Source organism: Anopheles stephensi, chromosome 2 (genome assembly GCF_013141755.1).
Source record: "Anopheles stephensi strain Indian chromosome 2, UCI_ANSTEP_V1.0, whole genome shotgun sequence".
NCBI classification, from domain to species: Eukaryota; Metazoa; Arthropoda; class Insecta; order Diptera; family Culicidae; genus Anopheles; species Anopheles stephensi.
In genome coordinates this window covers 5,361,153-5,378,337 of record NC_050202.1, presented here as the reverse complement: position 1 = coordinate 5,378,337, position 17,185 = coordinate 5,361,153, and the positions used below count along the sequence as shown (strand labels likewise).

Genomic DNA, 17,185 nt, shown 5'->3' with positions numbered 1-17,185 from the left:
AAGGATTTGGAAGGAAGATAAAAGGTATCATTCTGTAAAGCAAAACAAACACTCCAGATCCAGATAGAAGCGATCGTCGTCGTCGTCGTTTTAAGGCTTTTTCTTATATCAAGTGCAATAAAACTTAAGATAATGTTTATTTGACGATCTGTGTGCTGGTCTGAGTGTTGTTTTGCTTTTGTTTCTCTTATTTTCCATCCATCCAGCGACGGGGATTCAAACAGGTTTCTTCGGTTTTTCATCGAAACACCTATCAGACTCCCAATACTTCAACCCCTTTGGGAACACGGTCTCACTAAGGGCACAGAAAACGATTGATGGAATTGAGTGGCGTGTCTCATCAGTTTGGATAATAAAACCATAGTGTAGCTTAATTAGCCGCCGTACAGCACTCGAAAGGGTCTGTTCACGAGTGCATCGGTATGATCAATATTTGGTCCTTCTAGAGGGACAACAAAACAGAAGAAGTCTGATGATGTTTTGATCAGAAAAAGAGGATGAGTAGGCTTTGACTAGGATTGGACGAAGTGAATTGGATCAATATTTAGCACTCTTTCCAAATGTCTCTTTCCGAACAAAACAGTCTGTCTTCACTAGAGTCGTTTATGTTTCAAGCAGGTCACGTTTCATAAATGGACATGTACCCGGAACAATTATTGAGCACTCCTCACAAGCACGGGGTAGAGTTTCGTGAATCGCGCACAGTATTGTAATATTCCATCACTTTCGTTGCTATACATGTGGTATACTTTCCACACACACACACACTTTAGGTCACTTAAATCACAGTTTTGAAAACCAATCCCACACATCCACTTGTTGCAATGTACAAGCTATCGTAAGCCACAATAAATACACTCGATCATATCACATCAACATTTGTTCTAGGCGGAAATGTTCCTCAATGTCACACCACCGCACAGCCAAACAAACCACAAACAGTGCTGCAGCATCTAATCACCGTAATTTCCGTTTTGATGTGTTGCACCTTGCACGACACGTGCTAGCCACGGTCCTTCATTCACGAGGAATTTAAAAAAATGACTTGTTTTGAAACGACGAACCTCGTTTATATACTCGCTCGCGTAGCTTGCACTGTGGTAACGCTAACGGCCACCATCGTATGCATCTCCAATACATTTTATGAGTTTTTTTTTTTCGATTTTTCATTTGCTTATTGTGTGTTTTATCGTCTTAATTGTGTGATATATCGTTGTGGATTTTTTGCATGGTAGCGAAACAGTTTTTCCATGTTTAAAATAGACATTAAAACAATTACCATTTACATTTTATAGCAACAATCGTTTTTTCCCAAGTACCAATGGGAATGTGTGAAATTTTGACAGCTACAGGGTTTGCGCAGTATATTTCACAAAAACAGAATTTTTTTCGTTATTGTTTATAAGCCAAATAAGGTAATATAGGAAAGATTAGCAAAGAAAAGGCGATAAGAATTTATTCATAATGGATATCTTTGTGGAATCATACAACTACGAGTAAGAAAATTGAAGTTAAAATTAGTTTTCCTCATGAAACAAAAAACAACATACGAAATACAAAAAAAGCGTAGTCAGCCCCTGCATTGAGACAGCCCAAAAATAACATTTCATATTATGGTTAGCTCCCTAGCATATTATGGCACACTATTTACTCAAAGTAACTGGTTCGATTTTGAAATCAAAATTCCATCGAGTACGCAATAGACGCACTAATTCTTTCACTTTTTAATCGAAGGCCCGAACATAGGCACACTTCCATGCTTTGAATTATTTATTCCGTTCTCTCTAGACTGCTCTATAAAATAGAAACGCAGGAAAGCACTACGGTCATCGCGGCTCTGTGTGGCACAGTCTAACTGACACAGGCTGCTACATTGCTTTAAATTCATCTGCCCTTGCGTATAATACAAATGCATCAAACAGTTCACAACAGTTGAGCTAAACATTTAGAAAGGAACTTAAGAACCAGCAGCTGGAAGAACGCAAGTTCCAGAGAATGGTGAAGTTAAACTTAACATTCGGGAAGAGTTGCCTACATTGCGGATGTATTGAGCCTACGTATGCTATGCCTTACGATATTCACTCGCCTCCGTTTGCAACAAGATGAAAAGGTAAATAGATGATTGCGTGGCACTGTGGCGACACGTTTTTCCCTTCGGCTTACTGCTGCTAAACTACTACTTAAAGAATTGCTACTACTTTCCCCACAACTGCTTGTTCCCGGTTTTGTTCGGGATTTGTTTTGTTTGCCGGGATTGCTTTGCTACACATTTTGCTTATCAACTGTTTTCTAATTAATTTGATCTGTTTCTCTCTCTCTCTCTCTCTCTCTCTCTCTCTCTCTCTCTCTCTCTCTCTCTCTCTCTCTCTCTCTCTCTCTCTCTCTCTCTCTCTCTCTTGTGTTCTGTCTACGTTTGGTCTGCCTTTTTTTGATTTCGTTACGATTGTAGTGTTGCGTATTGAGTCTACTAGGTTAGTGCTGATCGCGCATCATAATCTTCTTGGCCTGCTCCATCCCGGACAGGTACGCACCGTGTACGGTGGAGAAGTACCGTTCGTGGCAAGCCTCGCCAGCAAAGTGGATTGTGGCATAGGTCTTGGCACTGCTACTCCCGGCACAACTGCTACCCTGAGCAGCCCCTTTCGTGCTACCACCACTGGGTGTTACCGTGATAGAGGCAGAACTCGAACATTTGCTCGGCGTATTGGCTAGAGATTCTGTAGTAGCTTGATTCGACTTTACCTTGCTTGGAGTGTTGCTGGTGCTGAGGTTTGCAATTGGGACGCTAGTTAGGGTGTTGCTGCTGTTGCTGCTACTAGTGCTGTGGCCACTGGTGTTGCTCGTCGATGTTGCTGCACTCCCCGCACGGTTGCCAGCAGCCACCGGGGTGGCGCTTATTGACGACGGGCATTCCTTTTTGCGTGATTCTTCACCCAACTTGTCGTACTGATTGCATACGAGCGTTTCCGTGAGATTGGACATAAAGTTCTGCTCGTGATCACAGTTGACGGAGGTGTAGCTGTACGAACCACGAATGTAACGGTTGGAGTTCCATCTTGTACTGCAAAAAAAACGCACACAAACAATTAATTCAGACCGCGGTTTTAGGAAATGCAAGCACAGCAGCACATTACCAGTAATAATTGACGGGTTTAGGTACTTTTTTCTTGGTAAACTTCTCCAAAATGAACACACAGTCGCTCACGATCTGCTCGTCGTTCAGTGCCTCCATCTCCAGCGCTCCGTAGCTGCCAATCCAGCCGAGCAGCGTGTTCGGCGGCCCCGGGCTGAGCACATCAAACCCCGAGATGAACCTCGTCCAGTGCGAATCCTTCCGCAGCTCGTCCCGCCACACCAGCTGAATGCCTTCCGCTTTGCCCCACCAACGCTCCTCGAACTGTAGAAAGATTTTGTCTATCGTCCCGTACCCGATGCTGCGGATCGAGCGACTATAGCTGGCCGGTAGATTGGGCTGAAACAGCTGATCCATCGTGTCCTTCAGCACGCCAAGCGAGAACGTTACGATCAGATGCTGACAGCAGTAGATCGTACCGTCCGTACACTTCACGATCACCTTGCTGCGCGAATCCAACCAGCGTATCTCACAGATCGCCTTATTGTACACGATCTTCTCCGCGCCGATCTCCTCGATCAAACAGCTCACGAGGGCCTGAAATCCGTACCGCATGTTGATGTGCGCCTGGCAGCTCTCCCCGTTAAACGAGTAGCTGCCCCACAGCTTGGCCGAAATGTCCGACACGTGCAAGCACGAGTTGTCGATAATCTGAAACCGGCAGTGCCAGTCGAGCAGCTGCTGTGCCAGCACCCTCTGCTCAGCGGTAAAATCCTTCTCCGTTCGCTTCCGGAACTGGTCGCGCAAATACGCCTCCAACGACACCGGGTATGGCGTCGGGTCGTTTTCCGACCGTGTCGCAAACTCCTCGCACTGCTCCAGTATCTGGCCGACGATAAAGTCGACCCGCTTCACCAGCTGATCGTCTATCCGGAAGCCATCGTCACGCAAAAACTCGCCCAACCCTTCCTCCGACGTTTCCTCGCGCAGCAACCCATTCCGTTTGGCCAGCTCGTGCAGCTCGTTCTGCCGGCCGTGCAGCCACTGAGCGCCGGCCTCAACCAGCTGACAGCCCTTCCCACCGACGTGGTGCCTTTTCAACGCCTTCGTACTGATGCGTCCACCGGGGACGGACTGTGCTTCCAGGATCGCGAAGCTTTTGCCCGAATTGCGCAGCTGCCTGGCGGCTCCAAGCCCGGCAATGCCGGCGCCAAGGATCAGCACGTCAACGTACGCTTTCGGGCCATGGTTGAAGGGTGGTATCAATCTACAACGAGAACGAGATGCCAGCGCGTTTAGTGCCGGGTTTGTGGAGTGGTGTTAGCGTTTCAAGCGAAGGTAATTAAAATTAAAAAAAGAACAAAAATGAAGCCTAATTCTGAGAAATAATAAGAAACATTTATTCAATCTACTACTAATAAAAGGAGGCAAATATCGTACATTGTAACGTATTGTGAATTATGTAGACAAGTCTTATCCTGTGTGTAGTGTTGTAGTGTTCAACTGTTTCGTTCAAGCTAGGGCAAATTGAATCTGCATCATCGTGCTCAAAGATGTGCCTTCCTGCTGGATGGGGGAAGAAGAAAAGAAAAACAAAACAAAAAAGAGAGAAAAAGAGAGAGGGAGAGAAAAAAAGGCAAATCAAACAAGATTCAACAAACAACAAAGGGTATCGTAACGTAGTGTAATGTGTGGCAGCCAGTTTGTTACTTTAATATAAGAAGGAAAATGACGGAAAATAAATTTGGAAATTCACTCAAGACACACACACACACACACGGGGAAATCTATTGCATGCTCATCGTATTCTTGATTTAAAACAAAAATCAATTAATGGTCAGTTTATCTGTAGAAATATTGAAGGTTCGTGTAAACAGCTTTAAAGAGAAAACAATCTGAATCTTGATGGAATTGAGGTTAAATAATTAAATTAAGATCACGCCTCATCTCGGCTAGGCTTCACACATGTGACTGACAGTTGATAGTAATTTTAATCAAATCGCTTCTCGAATTTTCTTTCAACATTTTTCCCCAATCTGTTGGCCTTTTTTCTTTCCAACACTATCACGCTCGTAAGCCAACTCCACTTACCTGTCGTACAGATCGATCAATCGATTCGCCTCACGCCATCCCGTCTCAACGGCACCATGCACCGTCGAATAGTAGTGATCGTGCGTGGCCTCCCCGGCAAACTGCACGACCGGCATACCGCACGAATTCGTCAGCGGAATCGCCAGATGGGACGCGGACGTGTTCAGCAAATCGGTCGTCATCGAGCGGAACGTGTACGAGCCGCGGAAGTTTGGATTCGCGTACCAGCTCGTGCGCTGGAAGCGGACCGGCTCGGGAATGTTGCAACCCTTCATGAACTTGCGCAGCAGAAACATGCAGGCCCGGCGCACGTCCTCATCGCTGGCCCGCTCCATGCGGCGCGCATTTTTGCCCGATATCCACCCGCAAAGCACGTTCGGTTGATAGTCGACGATGTAAAACCCGAACACGTCCTCCATCCAGCTGTCCGGCATTTGGCGCACCTCGTCCAGGTCGGCCTGGTTCCAGATCAGGCTCAGGCCCTGCCAACCCTTCGCCCAGAATGGTTTATCGAACTCGAGGAACAGCTTGTTCACGGTGCCGATCGTTAGCCCCTGGATGGCGTTACGCTTGATCGGTGGCAGATCGGGCGTGAACAGCGTCTGGTAGCGTTCCTTCAGCACGCCCAGCGACATTGTGCAGATGACGTGGTCCGCATCGTACACGGTGCTGTCCGTGCAGCGAATCGACACGAGACTGTCTGGTCCGGCGGTCCAGTTGATGTTGGCAACGGTTTTGTTGAAGTGGGTGTAGTCTTCCAGATTGATTGCTTCGGCCGCAGTGGCGAGCGGGTGTCGTTTCTGGAAAAGAGTTCCACCAAAATGAAACGAGCTCCAAATGTCGGTGTCACCAGACTTATTACCATCAATATTTCCAACACCGTCCGGTAGCCTTTATCGCGCCAGTTCAGCAGCAAATCCCCATCGCACTCCCAGTAATGGAGATAGCCCGGCCCGGACGTGTCGAACCAGCTGTCCGAGGCTTCGATCGAGTTTTCAAACTTCTGGAAAAACTCCAGCACCTGATACGCCGTCTCGTCGTTCACGTCCGCGTACTCGGGCGTCTCGAGCAGCGCCCGGAACTTCCCCATAATGAACGACCCGAGCGAACCCCGGTATCCGGTCAGCTCGTGTTTGTGCGTTTCCAGAATGGACCAGATCAGACCGAGCAGCTTTTCGCTCCGCTCCTTCGGGATCTGTTCACCGTTCGAGCGGGTCAGGACGAACCGCTCGTAACGGGCACTGTTGGAGTCGAACACGTTGTACTTCGAGCCGAGCTCGTAGCACACGTTGCCCTTTTCGCCGTGGCACCTACAAAAATCGGAGAGAAGCAAGTGACCGCCCACGGAGGGTGAAATCGATTATTTAGTGACCTTCATCTCGATGAATGCAAAAGAAAGCACACACACACACACACACACGCACACATACACTTACCATTGTGCGCCCAGGTCAACAACATTTGCCCCGAACGGAACGGTGTGGATTCTTCCACCGATGCGATTTTCTGCCTCGAGAATCTTCACATTTTTGTAGCCCCGCTCGATGAGCCGTGTGGCTGCGGCTACACCGGCCGCTCCGGCACCAATGATGACGATGCGCGGATTCATGACCGCTTCCTCCGCCGCTTCGTCTGTTCAGTTCGCCACAAGTGTTTTGTCCTTAAGGCCCGCCTGATCCTTCCACAAAGCACGCTTCGCTCGGTCCGGAGCAGGAGCTGTATTCAAGGACTGTCACTCGAAGATGGGGATTTTGCCGCCGCCGCTGGCACCACCACCGCTGCTCTCTTGCCACCCCCAACCCAATCGTCTCTATCGCACCATCATAAATCGATACGGGCTGAAGATGATTATTTGTGCCTTCTGCTTTCTTTCCGCTTTCGGGCCGCCGGGCTAGCAAGGGTTGAGAGGACCGTCTATTGTTGTGTTATTGCCACTCTTCACAAACGAACGGCTCACGATAGGATGCGGAGGATGGCAATCATAATTACCGCGACTAGCTGCATATGTGACGCTGAAATATGAGGTTATCAAAGGATGTTTGTTACTGCGAGCGGGGAACAATGCAATGCAATAGAGACAGGCAGGCAAACAGCAAAAACACACAATCGAGCAAACGACAGGTTTCGCACGCAATTGGCACCGAGGTACTCGAAGTTACCATTTGCACCACTATCTTGAACATTTTAATCCCCGCGAGTTGGCGAGATAAGATTACGTCGTTCCTCGTGGGCAATCTTTATACATCTTTAAACACAACATCGCAACAACTTTGTGCACATTGTTTTGCTTTCGTCTGGACCAACTGCGGACCACCAACCAGCACCTCTCACCTGCTTGTACGGGCAATGATTGATCGACACTCTGCCGCCACCCCGGGAATGGATGCTTTTCCGCAGCAAACACAACACGATAATTCACTTCTGTTTTGATTACGAGCTCGCTACGACCGGAGCTGGTTGCAGCCGTACGCCGTCACGTACGAGCGAAATTTATCTTTCGCATTTGACCCTCTCACAACGGCAGCGATTCCTTCGATCGCAACGGAGGCTACACAGTCGCGTTATCGCGTATGCGCGAATACCATGTATTTTTGAGCGAGTGTGAGTGTAGTGGTGTCGCCCAGATCTGCTGGTTGTGTATACGCACCTCCAACCAGTGCGACCCAGCTGTCAGTGCGCCAGGTTGACAGGTACCCCGAACGTTTGTGTGTGTGTGTGTTGGTGCAGAGTGAACTGTCAAAAGGGGTTTTTCGTGGAATTTTTACCAAAACAAACGGTTGTGCCTCAACACATGCTGAAATGAAATAAAAATAGATAAAATTGTACCTTGAAAATGTTCTGTACTGCACTGAGTTGATAAAATTGTAGTTTTGTAAGTTGTATGCTCTCCAGTGAACGGATTTTCCAGAAATCAATCACCGTGAAAAGTCGATGGTTGCAGATCCTTTCTCCAACGTCTCTTCGGTCGTTGTGCGTATTGCATACGGAGAGAGCCCTATTTAACAATATGTCATCAGCGTGTGCCGTAATCTGCAAAGACTTATAGAAGATGATTCCCGAAGAATCTGCCGACGAGCCTAGGGAAGGTCCGATTTAGCGTCAGGTTGAAGCGAACACAGGCACGGCTAGGATCTCTGCCGCCTTGGACCCTTGGTGATAAGCACAACTAAGCTCACGCGATGTAAATTAAACCGAGATAAAGCGATACAAGAAGGGTAATACTTTAAATTTAATATATTTCATACATATTTTTTTATATTCTACTAATCCGATTCACTTTAGTATGACTGTATTTCGCTGTGTGGAATAGTGTTGCTGTTGGTTGGTTGCCCTTCAAATGTATTCCCTCGATTCGGTTCCACCTGCACCATGCCATGCACACGAAGAACATACGAACAATGTTCAACAAACTTGTCTACATTAATGGCCTTTTCTCCTAGTGCGTTCGTCGCGTATCGGCTAGCGCAAACTAAAACGAATGAAATCAAATCCGGGGTTGATATTAATTTCCATTCTGCTCACTCAACAATCTCAAGCATCTCAAGATTACGTAGAGCTCGGTTGTTGCGGCCGCAGTGCCTCTGTCTGTTAATCTATTTTCCTGGAGGATATGTACATGATCATGCTGCACACATACATACATGCTGCTACTAGTACAAGGTAAAACATAAAATTATGCAAAAACAAAAAAAAAACAACTCAAACCTAATAGAAACCCACTAGAAAACAATAATAACTCCCGGAGCGAAAAACAATTCACTATACACTACACACCAGCTACAAAATAAACGGAGAAGGAGAGTCAAGGGCAGCACATACATCCGGGCCGGACGCTCCTATCCTTCCTTTCCGGGGCGTCCTCATCAGTCCATAAATAGTCCTAACAGGCTTTACGTTTGCTGCTGCGTGCTGCTTTCGTGAGGCAATCCAACTATTCGTCTTCAACCCCTCAATTTATAATTTATTACACTTCCATTACAACATCGCACTCACCTTGTATGTTTTGCATATGTATTTTGCTGCCTCTTTCTAGGTTGTAACATATTGTGTGTGTTTCTTTTTTCTTTTCTGATTTTTCCTTATATTTCTACACTGTCCTGCAGGCGTTGCTTGTGTCCCGCTTTCCAAACGCATGATTCGATTGGCTAGTTTACAACATCCGCAACGTGCCCTTTTCCTTTCCCCCTCACTGTGTGTAGCACTGAGCTGGGTTTTCTTTTTCTTTGCGAATGAAACGAAAGAAAAGAAAAATACAGCAACAGTAATAATTGTAACTAACGTTAAAACAATGTACAATCTACATACGCTAACTCATACCGTGTGCCCCCCCACCCCGGTTTGTTGCCCACAGCAAGTTCGTTTTGAACGTGACGCGCTTAACGATCCGTTTACAGCAGACCGGGGTTTTGCTTCAAAAAAGGGGTATTGATTTTGTCTACGATTATTGTTTCACTTTCTCCCTGCATTTTACCCTTTGCTATCCACTAATTGTCACCGATCGGTTATTACCACAGAGCGATTCATCATCAGTACCGAAACTCACCAATGTCCCCCAAAATGGTCACCAAAAGCAGAAAGCCAGCAGTGCCGTAGGAGTTCGCATACTGTATGGCAATAAGAAGGGGGCGGGCTGTGCCCACGCATCAAGCTGAAGAAGCATCGGATAACAAAAACTACGCGATTTTCACACACACACACACACACTCACACACATATCGATGCTGGTTGTGGCGGCCGATCGAAAGATATTTTACACACCATAGATAGCTTTGCTAGTTGTTCTTCGTCTCTTTATCCTTAGGGTCTGGCAGCATCCTTTTGTGAACAAGCTGAACATGTGCAGTGGGATTGTGGGCAAGAACGCATCTGTTTTTTTTTTCATGCCAGCTCCAGTTGCTTGGTAGGAGATACGGTGGTTTAGACGGAGGACCGAAAGAAGAAGCTGCGCTCCGCGATCGTGTCCTCCTTTCTTTAGTAAAATGATTTGCTTTTTCCTATTCACTGATCAACATTTGTATTCTCTCTCTCTATCTCTTTCACTGTTTCTATATGCATGTATAATGTGTGTATATGCGTATATACCTGTATAAATCACTAAGGTTACGACGCTAGAAGGGTGAGAAGTGTGAACGCTTGGTTTTTTCATACGCAACTATTACCGCACGACTAGGTCGCAGTCACAAGCAGCGCGCCAACAATGGGAAGAAAGGCTCACCACATTATTGTTGGCCCGCTCCCTTTTTCCATCGTGCCGCCATCGGACCAAAGGTGGTAAACTGATAACGTTACATAAAAATAAGAAGAAAGTCTGAGAGCACGTGCTGCCCCGGACTGCGCGCCAGCGAGAGCGATTAAACAATAAACCCATCGATCGTCGTTGATTCCGTAGCAGCTACACGCACACACCACAGCCACCATCATCCGGCCGCTACACACCCGCGGTTTAGTGTTTTTAGGTAGTTTAGGTTCTCCCCATTCGTCGCGTCCCGGTGCGGTATGCCACCGGCAGACCAGACGTTTACTGTGCCTCACGGCAGGCTACGGCCGCTACCAGGGCCGCACCACGCCCGGAACCATCCTCCGACAGCATTAGGTCGAAGGAAATGTGCGGTTTCACAAACTGTCGGATCTTTTGCACCATCAGATCGTGGAACTTGGGATGGAAACGATACACAGACCCGTCAACACCGACCTGAAAAACAACGGAAAAAAGAGCGTTTATGAAACTGAAATATCCATTTCCGGACGAATGATCCCGCTCCGCGCCACCTACCGTCACGCTTGGTTCGTCCATTTTGTTGATCAATGCCGCAATGCCGGCCGACACAAGATGAGCCGCCCGGCTCGATACGCACTCGCAGATGTAGCGCACATTCGCGCAGTCCTCGTCGGTCGCGTGCTCCAGCCCGAGCTCTTCCAACACTTCCCGGCAGTTGTAATACGTGCCCGGTTTGTCCGACTCGATCTCCGACACGTACTTCGTGAAGAACTGGCCGCGCTTGAAGAGAATGTCCGACCCGACGCCACCGAACAGAAGGCCTGCCTTCGTGAACCTCACTATCGCCAAACGCGCCAGCTCGCCCATGTACATTCCCGAGATCATTTTCTCCTGCCTGAAAGCGTCCGGAAGAATGGATGGGGATCAGTAGACACGATTCTGGTGGCTTCAGTCTCTTTGCACACTTACAGCTGTCGGCCCGGGTTTATACTGTGCTGATCGATCTCGCGATCATACTCGGTGCGCACGAAATCAAGTGCCCCATCGTCCCCGAACGCACCCCACTCGGTGTTGATCAGGACGTGCTTCTTAATGTTCGGCCCGGACTTGGGACCATCGAACAGGTCGCAGTTTTCCACACGCTCGACGTAGCACGCGTTGCTGCCCGTACCTTTAGATGTTCGGCAGGATTAGCCGGAGAGCATAGGCGGCGATAAAGAAGATGTTTGAATTAACACATCATTTCCGAGAGTGGAAAATATAAAACAAAGGTAACGGCATGCAGGAATGTTAAGCAGTAGAAAACAAAACAATAAAAGGATATAGAAAGTAAACTAAAGCATTAGAAACACAAGAGAAAAAAGATGGAAACAGAAAAGGAATACAAACAAAAGAAGTTTGGAAATGCGAAACAACAAAAGCATATCGAAGAAGAGCCTTTTTTTAAAGCAATTTAGAGAGCAAAAGAGTTTTGTTGGTTTTGTGTGTTAATTTGAAAGTACCGGTTAACGGGATCCTGACCGACACGGAATCCTACCGAGTGCTCCAATCGAGAAAAGCCAATTACGTTGCCAATCGTAAGTAAACGTCCAATTGCCAAAGATTCAGATCAAGCATCAAGCGCGGCACTAACATGGTTCCTGTGCCTTTGCCATTTGTTGTTAGGTAGAGTCCTCACACCTGAAGCCGCGACGCACACACACACAAACACGCACACACACACACAAACGCACACGTACAGACAGTCTTACATACGTGAGGATGGTTAGGCAACTACGTACCGACAATCAGTCCTATTCGGCAGTTGTGGTTCTTCCACGCGCAGGACATCAGCGTACCAGTCGTATCGTTCAGGATGGCACAGATATCAATTTGTACATCCTAGTTATAGCCCAGTGGCAGAGTTGCACAGTGTTGCAATGCACATGTGTTCGGAAGAGAACGGTGGAGAACAGGTAGAGGTTGTTGATGGGAGACCGGAAGAGGCAGATGACATTCACGTGCAATGGTTCATATCGTAGGCATTCAAAGCATTTTCATCAGCCATCGGGAGAGACAGAGAGCGAGCGGGGAAGGGGTGATGATCAGTTTAAGAAAAGTGTAACAAAAGATCGACACGGTGGCACGAATCGCGATCACGAGCAATTAAAAATAAAAGGGAATATTTTTGTACAGACAGGCACATGTGAAGTCACGCACAGTTCGTGTGATGGAGGAGCGAGAAATAAACAAAAAAAAAAGAAAATAAATAAAGTTGTTAATATATTGGTGCAATATTTATGAAAAGGTGGTGTGTAATGAGATGAGGATCGGCTATAGCTAGAGTGAGAGTTGAAATCTGAAGGACAGCATACGTGTAAACATTGTCAGTTTCCAAGTGCGGATATCACTCGCTGTCGCAAAAGATTACTAACAACGGCAGCAACGGCTGTTGTCAGCAATATTGGAAAAGCAACCGACTAATCCACTATGATCTCCATTATCAGCTTCCTGGGTCCCGTTATCTATACAGCTTATTGTTTAACTCCGTCTTCAATTCCCACTATCATAAACTAGCGAAATACTACCGTACTAGCGCGATCTTCCTCAGCGATAGAGAGTGGGATCATAAAAGAACATCCCCACCCCGGTTTGGGTATTAAGCCATAAAGGGGGACGTCATTAAATTGTGTTGAACTTTAATTTCCTGGTGCGATAAAGAAAATGCGCGAACAATTGAACGGCTGACTCAATTAATACGCCCCGACAAGTTTGATTCCGCTTTTGCAAAAGGACAGATAGCAAAGATCGATGCAAAGACACATGCATCGTCAAGATTTCAGTGTGCATATGAGAATGGAACAACAAGCGCGCGCAGTTGTGCACTGTGAACAGTATATGTGTGGTAGTAAATGTATAAAAAGAGCTAAATAAATTATCCATTTCCCGTACTGGCTGTGGTACAACGCCGGTACCCAATACGTGGTACCGAAGGCGACGTGGCATTTCCGGATGATAGCATAAGGACATACCGGCGATGTTCCGTATCATTGCAACAGAACCGATTGGTGTGGGTGTGTTTTATGTGTATAAAAAGGAAAGGAATATAAATAAATGGACGGTAAAAGAAATAGAAAAGAAAGTAAGCGCACTTAGGAAGTTGTATCAGAGGCTCTCTTGCTAGCAATACAGAAGAAACTGAACACACCATCAGTTCAAAGTTGAACAAAAAAAAAAACGAAAGCAAACACGAATTAAAACAATATAGGAAGAGTAATTTAGAATCAATTTAAAATGTTCCTCTTTGTTGCCGGTAGGAACGCGATTGCAAATCTACACAAAAACAATACGATCCCAACGGCAACAAACGCATCGTATAAAGGACTCAAATTGGTCCAGATCTACTGGGTGGCTTACCAATTATCACGCCGACTTTGCAATCGTGATTACTGTGCGCGCACGACATCAGCGTTCCGGTGGAATCGTTTAGAATAGCCATCACCGCTATGTTAACGTCCTGCGCACGCGATGAATTTAATAATTTGTAGATGAGGGTATTTGAAGTTTGGTTTTCGTTACACATTTTAACGTATAGTGTAAAATTAAATGAAAGCGCGTTAAAACATTTATCAAAAAACTCGTCTGTTTTTTTGTTGTTGGTGGAAGTTGTTGTAATTGTTTTAAAAGTCTTTGCTTCTATACTTGTGCCATCATCGACAGACGACTACTCTACGCTATTAACGATTTTCTTTGCCGATTTTGTGGCATCAATAAATGGAAAATGGAATGTCACCACCTGATAAAAACGGGGACAAACAACCCAACTCCCAACCCCAAAATCCCAACGCTTACCCCTCGTCTGGCGATAGCATCCTTCAGCAGCTGCACAACGTCTTCGCCGACAACGCCGGAACAGTTGAAACCTTTCGTCCATCGGGCAAGAATACCTTTGGTAAGACCCAACTGCGTTAGCGGGAATGAGAATGTGAATCCTAGCGGCAAACGTTCCTCGTACACTGAGTGTTCCTGTGGGGAGCATAACGTAAAAAAGGCGATCACTTTAATTATTGCCGAACGCCTGCGGTGATATGAATCTTCGCTGGGGTTAGGCATAAACGTTTATCGCTTCATCGCTCGCGAAAAGGTGTATATTAAAAGCGCAGGCCGGCTATCATCTCCGGCAAGGCCCCCGCTGTACTGATAGCGCTATCGTTTGTATCTTTTGACACTTATTACACACTGGTGCGCTATTATTGATATGAGCTAGTCGAGATAATTGATGTGTCAATATGTCGAAATGATGAGCCATTGATTCCGGGCGACAAAATCCTTCCAATCGAGACGCCTTTTAAGATATCAATTACGCCCAGCTTCAGGCGAAAACTAGTTTGATGTTCGCACCTAATAAACGACGATACACGATCACACTCTACTCACCTTCATAAAGTTGGCTAAACATTCAGCAATATGGTCGAAGAGCTGCGTCCCACTGCCGAGCATAATGCTCTGTGGAATGGCGTAAATCTTCGACAGCATCTCGAAGTCGTTCTCGTCCTTCAGGTGAATCAGCAACACCCGGAAGTTGGTGCCACCGAGATCGAGGGCCAGAAATTTACCCTTTTCTAAAGAGGGGGTGAAAAAGAAAGATCAGCACAAACAACTACAGCACCGGAGCACAAGTGCGGGCGACGGCGGACTTACCTTTTCCATTGGGCAGGTCCTGTACGTAGGTGATGAAACATTTGACGTCTGCCTCGGCGTGCGTTTGTTTGCTTAGCCCTCGGTTGATTTCCTTGATCACCCGCCGCATAATCTCCTCGATCTGTTTGTCTGTGAGGATGAGCTCCTTGCATTGATCACGGATCTGCAAACGAACAAAAGGGTTCTTCTTTTAGTGGAGATCCAACACACAGTATCCTGCTCATCCATTTCCGATCAAAGTGTATAGCCCCTGCACTACACATCACTACATCGACACAACACCGAGAGAGAGAGAGAACAAACTAGTACATGCACTGAACTAGCACCACCGATTCCGATAGACGTCGTTCTGGAGGAGGACGAGGATCGCTTCACCCGAAAGACTCCACACAGATTTGCGATCGTTTGGCGCACCTTTTCTCTATTGCAATCCATCGTGAACGTGAACGCCGGGAACGTCGAGGCTTGCTGGAAATTTGCGCGATCTGCCCAACGTAAAGTGCGGAACTGCGGTGCGACCGGTACACAGTGAGCCACTGTACTGATAATGTGGTTCGTCGGCGGCTAGGGCTTCGACGATAGTGAGCGCTAAGTGCCGACACAGTTCCCGTGTCTCATCGAGCAAGGAAGGTGCATCAATGCGGGGCGGTATGAGCCGCAGCAAGGCAGTAAATGATAATCTTGCCGATTAGTTTGCGTGAAGACGAGTGCGCACGCGTTCCCTCGCAAGGAACGCGATAGATCCCATCAATGAATGCACACTATCGGTCGGGTTTAGGTGAAACCGAAGCCACCGAAGCCACCGTTGGGCGGGGACTTTTCCACGACCTTTCGACACAAGGGGACGCGAGAACAGGGTGATGGCATCTTCTGCCAGCGCCCGAGTATCAATATTTACAGACCCCTGATTAGGTGATAGCGTGCTTCTGGAGGGAACAGTTGGGGCTTGGGCTTCAATGACCTGCAAGGCGTCGATCAAGTGGGAGAAACCATCGAAATGTATTCTACTACGACCCTACAGATCAATTTTTCATCTCAATTTCACAGAAGATCAATACAGTTTGGGAAGATCTTTCCAGTTCCCCGTATGCCATACTCCTATAATGGATACTCTCCACGTCTATTGGGGTGCAAAAGTTAAGACGCAGTATCCGACCACAGGGGTGGGAAAATTGTAGGGCTATGCACAGCCCTCGGATGTTGTTGTTTAGACTCCAACGCAGATGATGATGGTGCCGAGTACGGTGTGGGTTAGTGGGTTGTTTACAGTACGTCGCCACCAATGCTCGCATCCTGACGCCTTCACCGTACGCGCTAATAGGTAGAATCAGTGTTGCCACAAACCACACATCGATAGTGGTTTCGCAAACAACCGACCTGACAACTCACGTGGGCCCGTCCAGCACGATGGCTCGCTGTGACACGGGCGATAGACATCAAGTGGGAAAGCCTGCCCATAAATACACACCGCGCGCGTTATTTTTTCACACGATTGCGGTGCCGGCCGCGGTAAAGTGCGCCGCACGTCACCCGTGTTCTAGCGCAGCGAAATGGGATTTATGGCGATTAGTGCGTGGAAAAACTAACCTGCATTACCAACCAAGTGCACTCCGGATGCAAGGGAAGTGTGCACCGGTTTACAATTGTTTGCTGGGAGGACTTGGACTTGGAATGGGGTGCACCACAGCAGAAGCAGCCGAGTTTCCACCACTGTAATCCAAAACCTCGGCCCAGTGAGCAGCAGCTATCGCCCCAATGTCATCAGGCTGCTACTGTCCCGTGTTTAAAAGCGTGCGACAATTAAACTGCTGACCCCCGGAGGGTTGATTCCAAAGAAGATAGGGGTTTGTTTTTGCTTGCTCCATCTGTTTACTGAATGAGGCAATAAGGAAGTTGATGCAGATTGTTGTATTATATAATGGCCAGACTCTGGCCATTTCGATTATGTACGCATTCAGACAGAGATGAGATGATTTTTTTTTTGCTGCGACTTTTGGGGCATTCAAGTTCTAAAGATGCTAGTGAGTGAATCGAATGCATAGAATTCGCGAACCCTTGAATTTGCGTACAAGTTAGTTATTATGTCATAAGCACATTATAACAATGTTTCTCACTCATCAACT

The 17,185-nt window shown here is 47.0% G+C and overlaps 3 protein-coding genes and 1 long non-coding RNA gene across 20 annotated transcripts in view; 1 reads left to right on the top strand and 3 right to left on the bottom strand.

Annotated features, from left to right (window-relative positions):
• The window catches only part of LOC118508202, a 50,480-nt gene extending 49,421 nt beyond the window's left edge, over positions 1 to 1,059 (bottom strand). The window contains exon 1 of one of the 4 annotated variants that reach the window (XM_036047769.1): positions 962 to 1,059. The gene's annotated coding sequence lies outside the window, so the exon portion shown is untranslated. Of the gene's footprint in view, positions 1 to 933 lie in introns of all 4 variants that reach the window. The other 3 variants (XM_036047771.1, XM_036047770.1, XM_036047772.1) reach the window with 3 other exon arrangements.
• Positions 1,060 to 1,752: 693 nt separating this feature from the next.
• On the bottom strand, positions 1,753 to 7,841 carry LOC118508203 (amine oxidase family member 1-like). 2 transcript variants are annotated; one of them, XR_004905750.1, is made up of 7 exons: positions 7,496 to 7,841; positions 6,601 to 7,176; positions 6,027 to 6,474; positions 5,165 to 5,964; positions 3,135 to 4,340; positions 2,398 to 3,061; positions 1,753 to 2,343 (listed from the first exon to the last, which is right to left on the bottom strand). XR_004905750.1 is itself a non-coding variant. In XM_036047773.1 (6 exons), the coding sequence occupies exons 2-6, from the start codon at positions 6,771 to 6,773 to the stop codon at positions 2,473 to 2,475; spliced, it is 3,216 nt and encodes a 1,071-aa protein (XP_035903666.1). In that variant the 5' UTR covers positions 6,774 to 7,176; positions 7,496 to 7,841; the 3' UTR covers positions 2,347 to 2,472. The 2 variants fall into 2 exon arrangements, 1 of the variants encoding a protein (XP_035903666.1); XM_036047773.1 differs by lacking the exon at positions 1,753 to 2,343 and having other exon boundaries at positions 2,347 to 3,061.
• Positions 7,842 to 8,380: 539 nt separating this feature from the next.
• The window catches only part of LOC118508206 (hexokinase type 2), a 26,288-nt gene continuing 17,483 nt past the window's right edge, over positions 8,381 to 17,185 (bottom strand). For 10 of the 13 annotated variants that reach the window (XM_036047787.1, XM_036047784.1, XM_036047779.1 and 7 more), the window contains 7 exons: positions 15,063 to 15,225; positions 14,799 to 14,983; positions 14,214 to 14,387; positions 12,164 to 12,263; positions 11,352 to 11,553; positions 10,938 to 11,277; positions 8,381 to 10,856 (listed from right to left, as the gene is read on the bottom strand). In XM_036047787.1, coding sequence (XP_035903680.1) covers positions 10,683 to 10,856; positions 10,938 to 11,277; positions 11,352 to 11,553; positions 12,164 to 12,263; positions 14,214 to 14,387; positions 14,799 to 14,983; positions 15,063 to 15,225 — 1,338 coding nt within the window. In that variant the 3' untranslated portion in view covers positions 8,381 to 10,682. Of the gene's footprint in view, positions 10,857 to 10,937; positions 11,278 to 11,351; positions 11,554 to 12,163; positions 12,264 to 13,778; positions 13,879 to 14,213; positions 14,388 to 14,798; positions 14,984 to 15,062; positions 15,226 to 15,371; positions 15,732 to 17,185 lie in introns of those variants that run through there. The other 3 variants (XM_036047788.1, XM_036047777.1, XM_036047776.1) reach the window with 3 other exon arrangements.
• The window catches only part of LOC118508210, a 1,453-nt gene continuing 578 nt past the window's right edge, over positions 16,311 to 17,185 (top strand). Inside the window, exon 1 of the long non-coding RNA XR_004905758.1 lies at positions 16,311 to 16,383. This is a non-coding gene — a long non-coding RNA (uncharacterized LOC118508210). The remainder of the gene's footprint in view (positions 16,384 to 17,185) is intronic.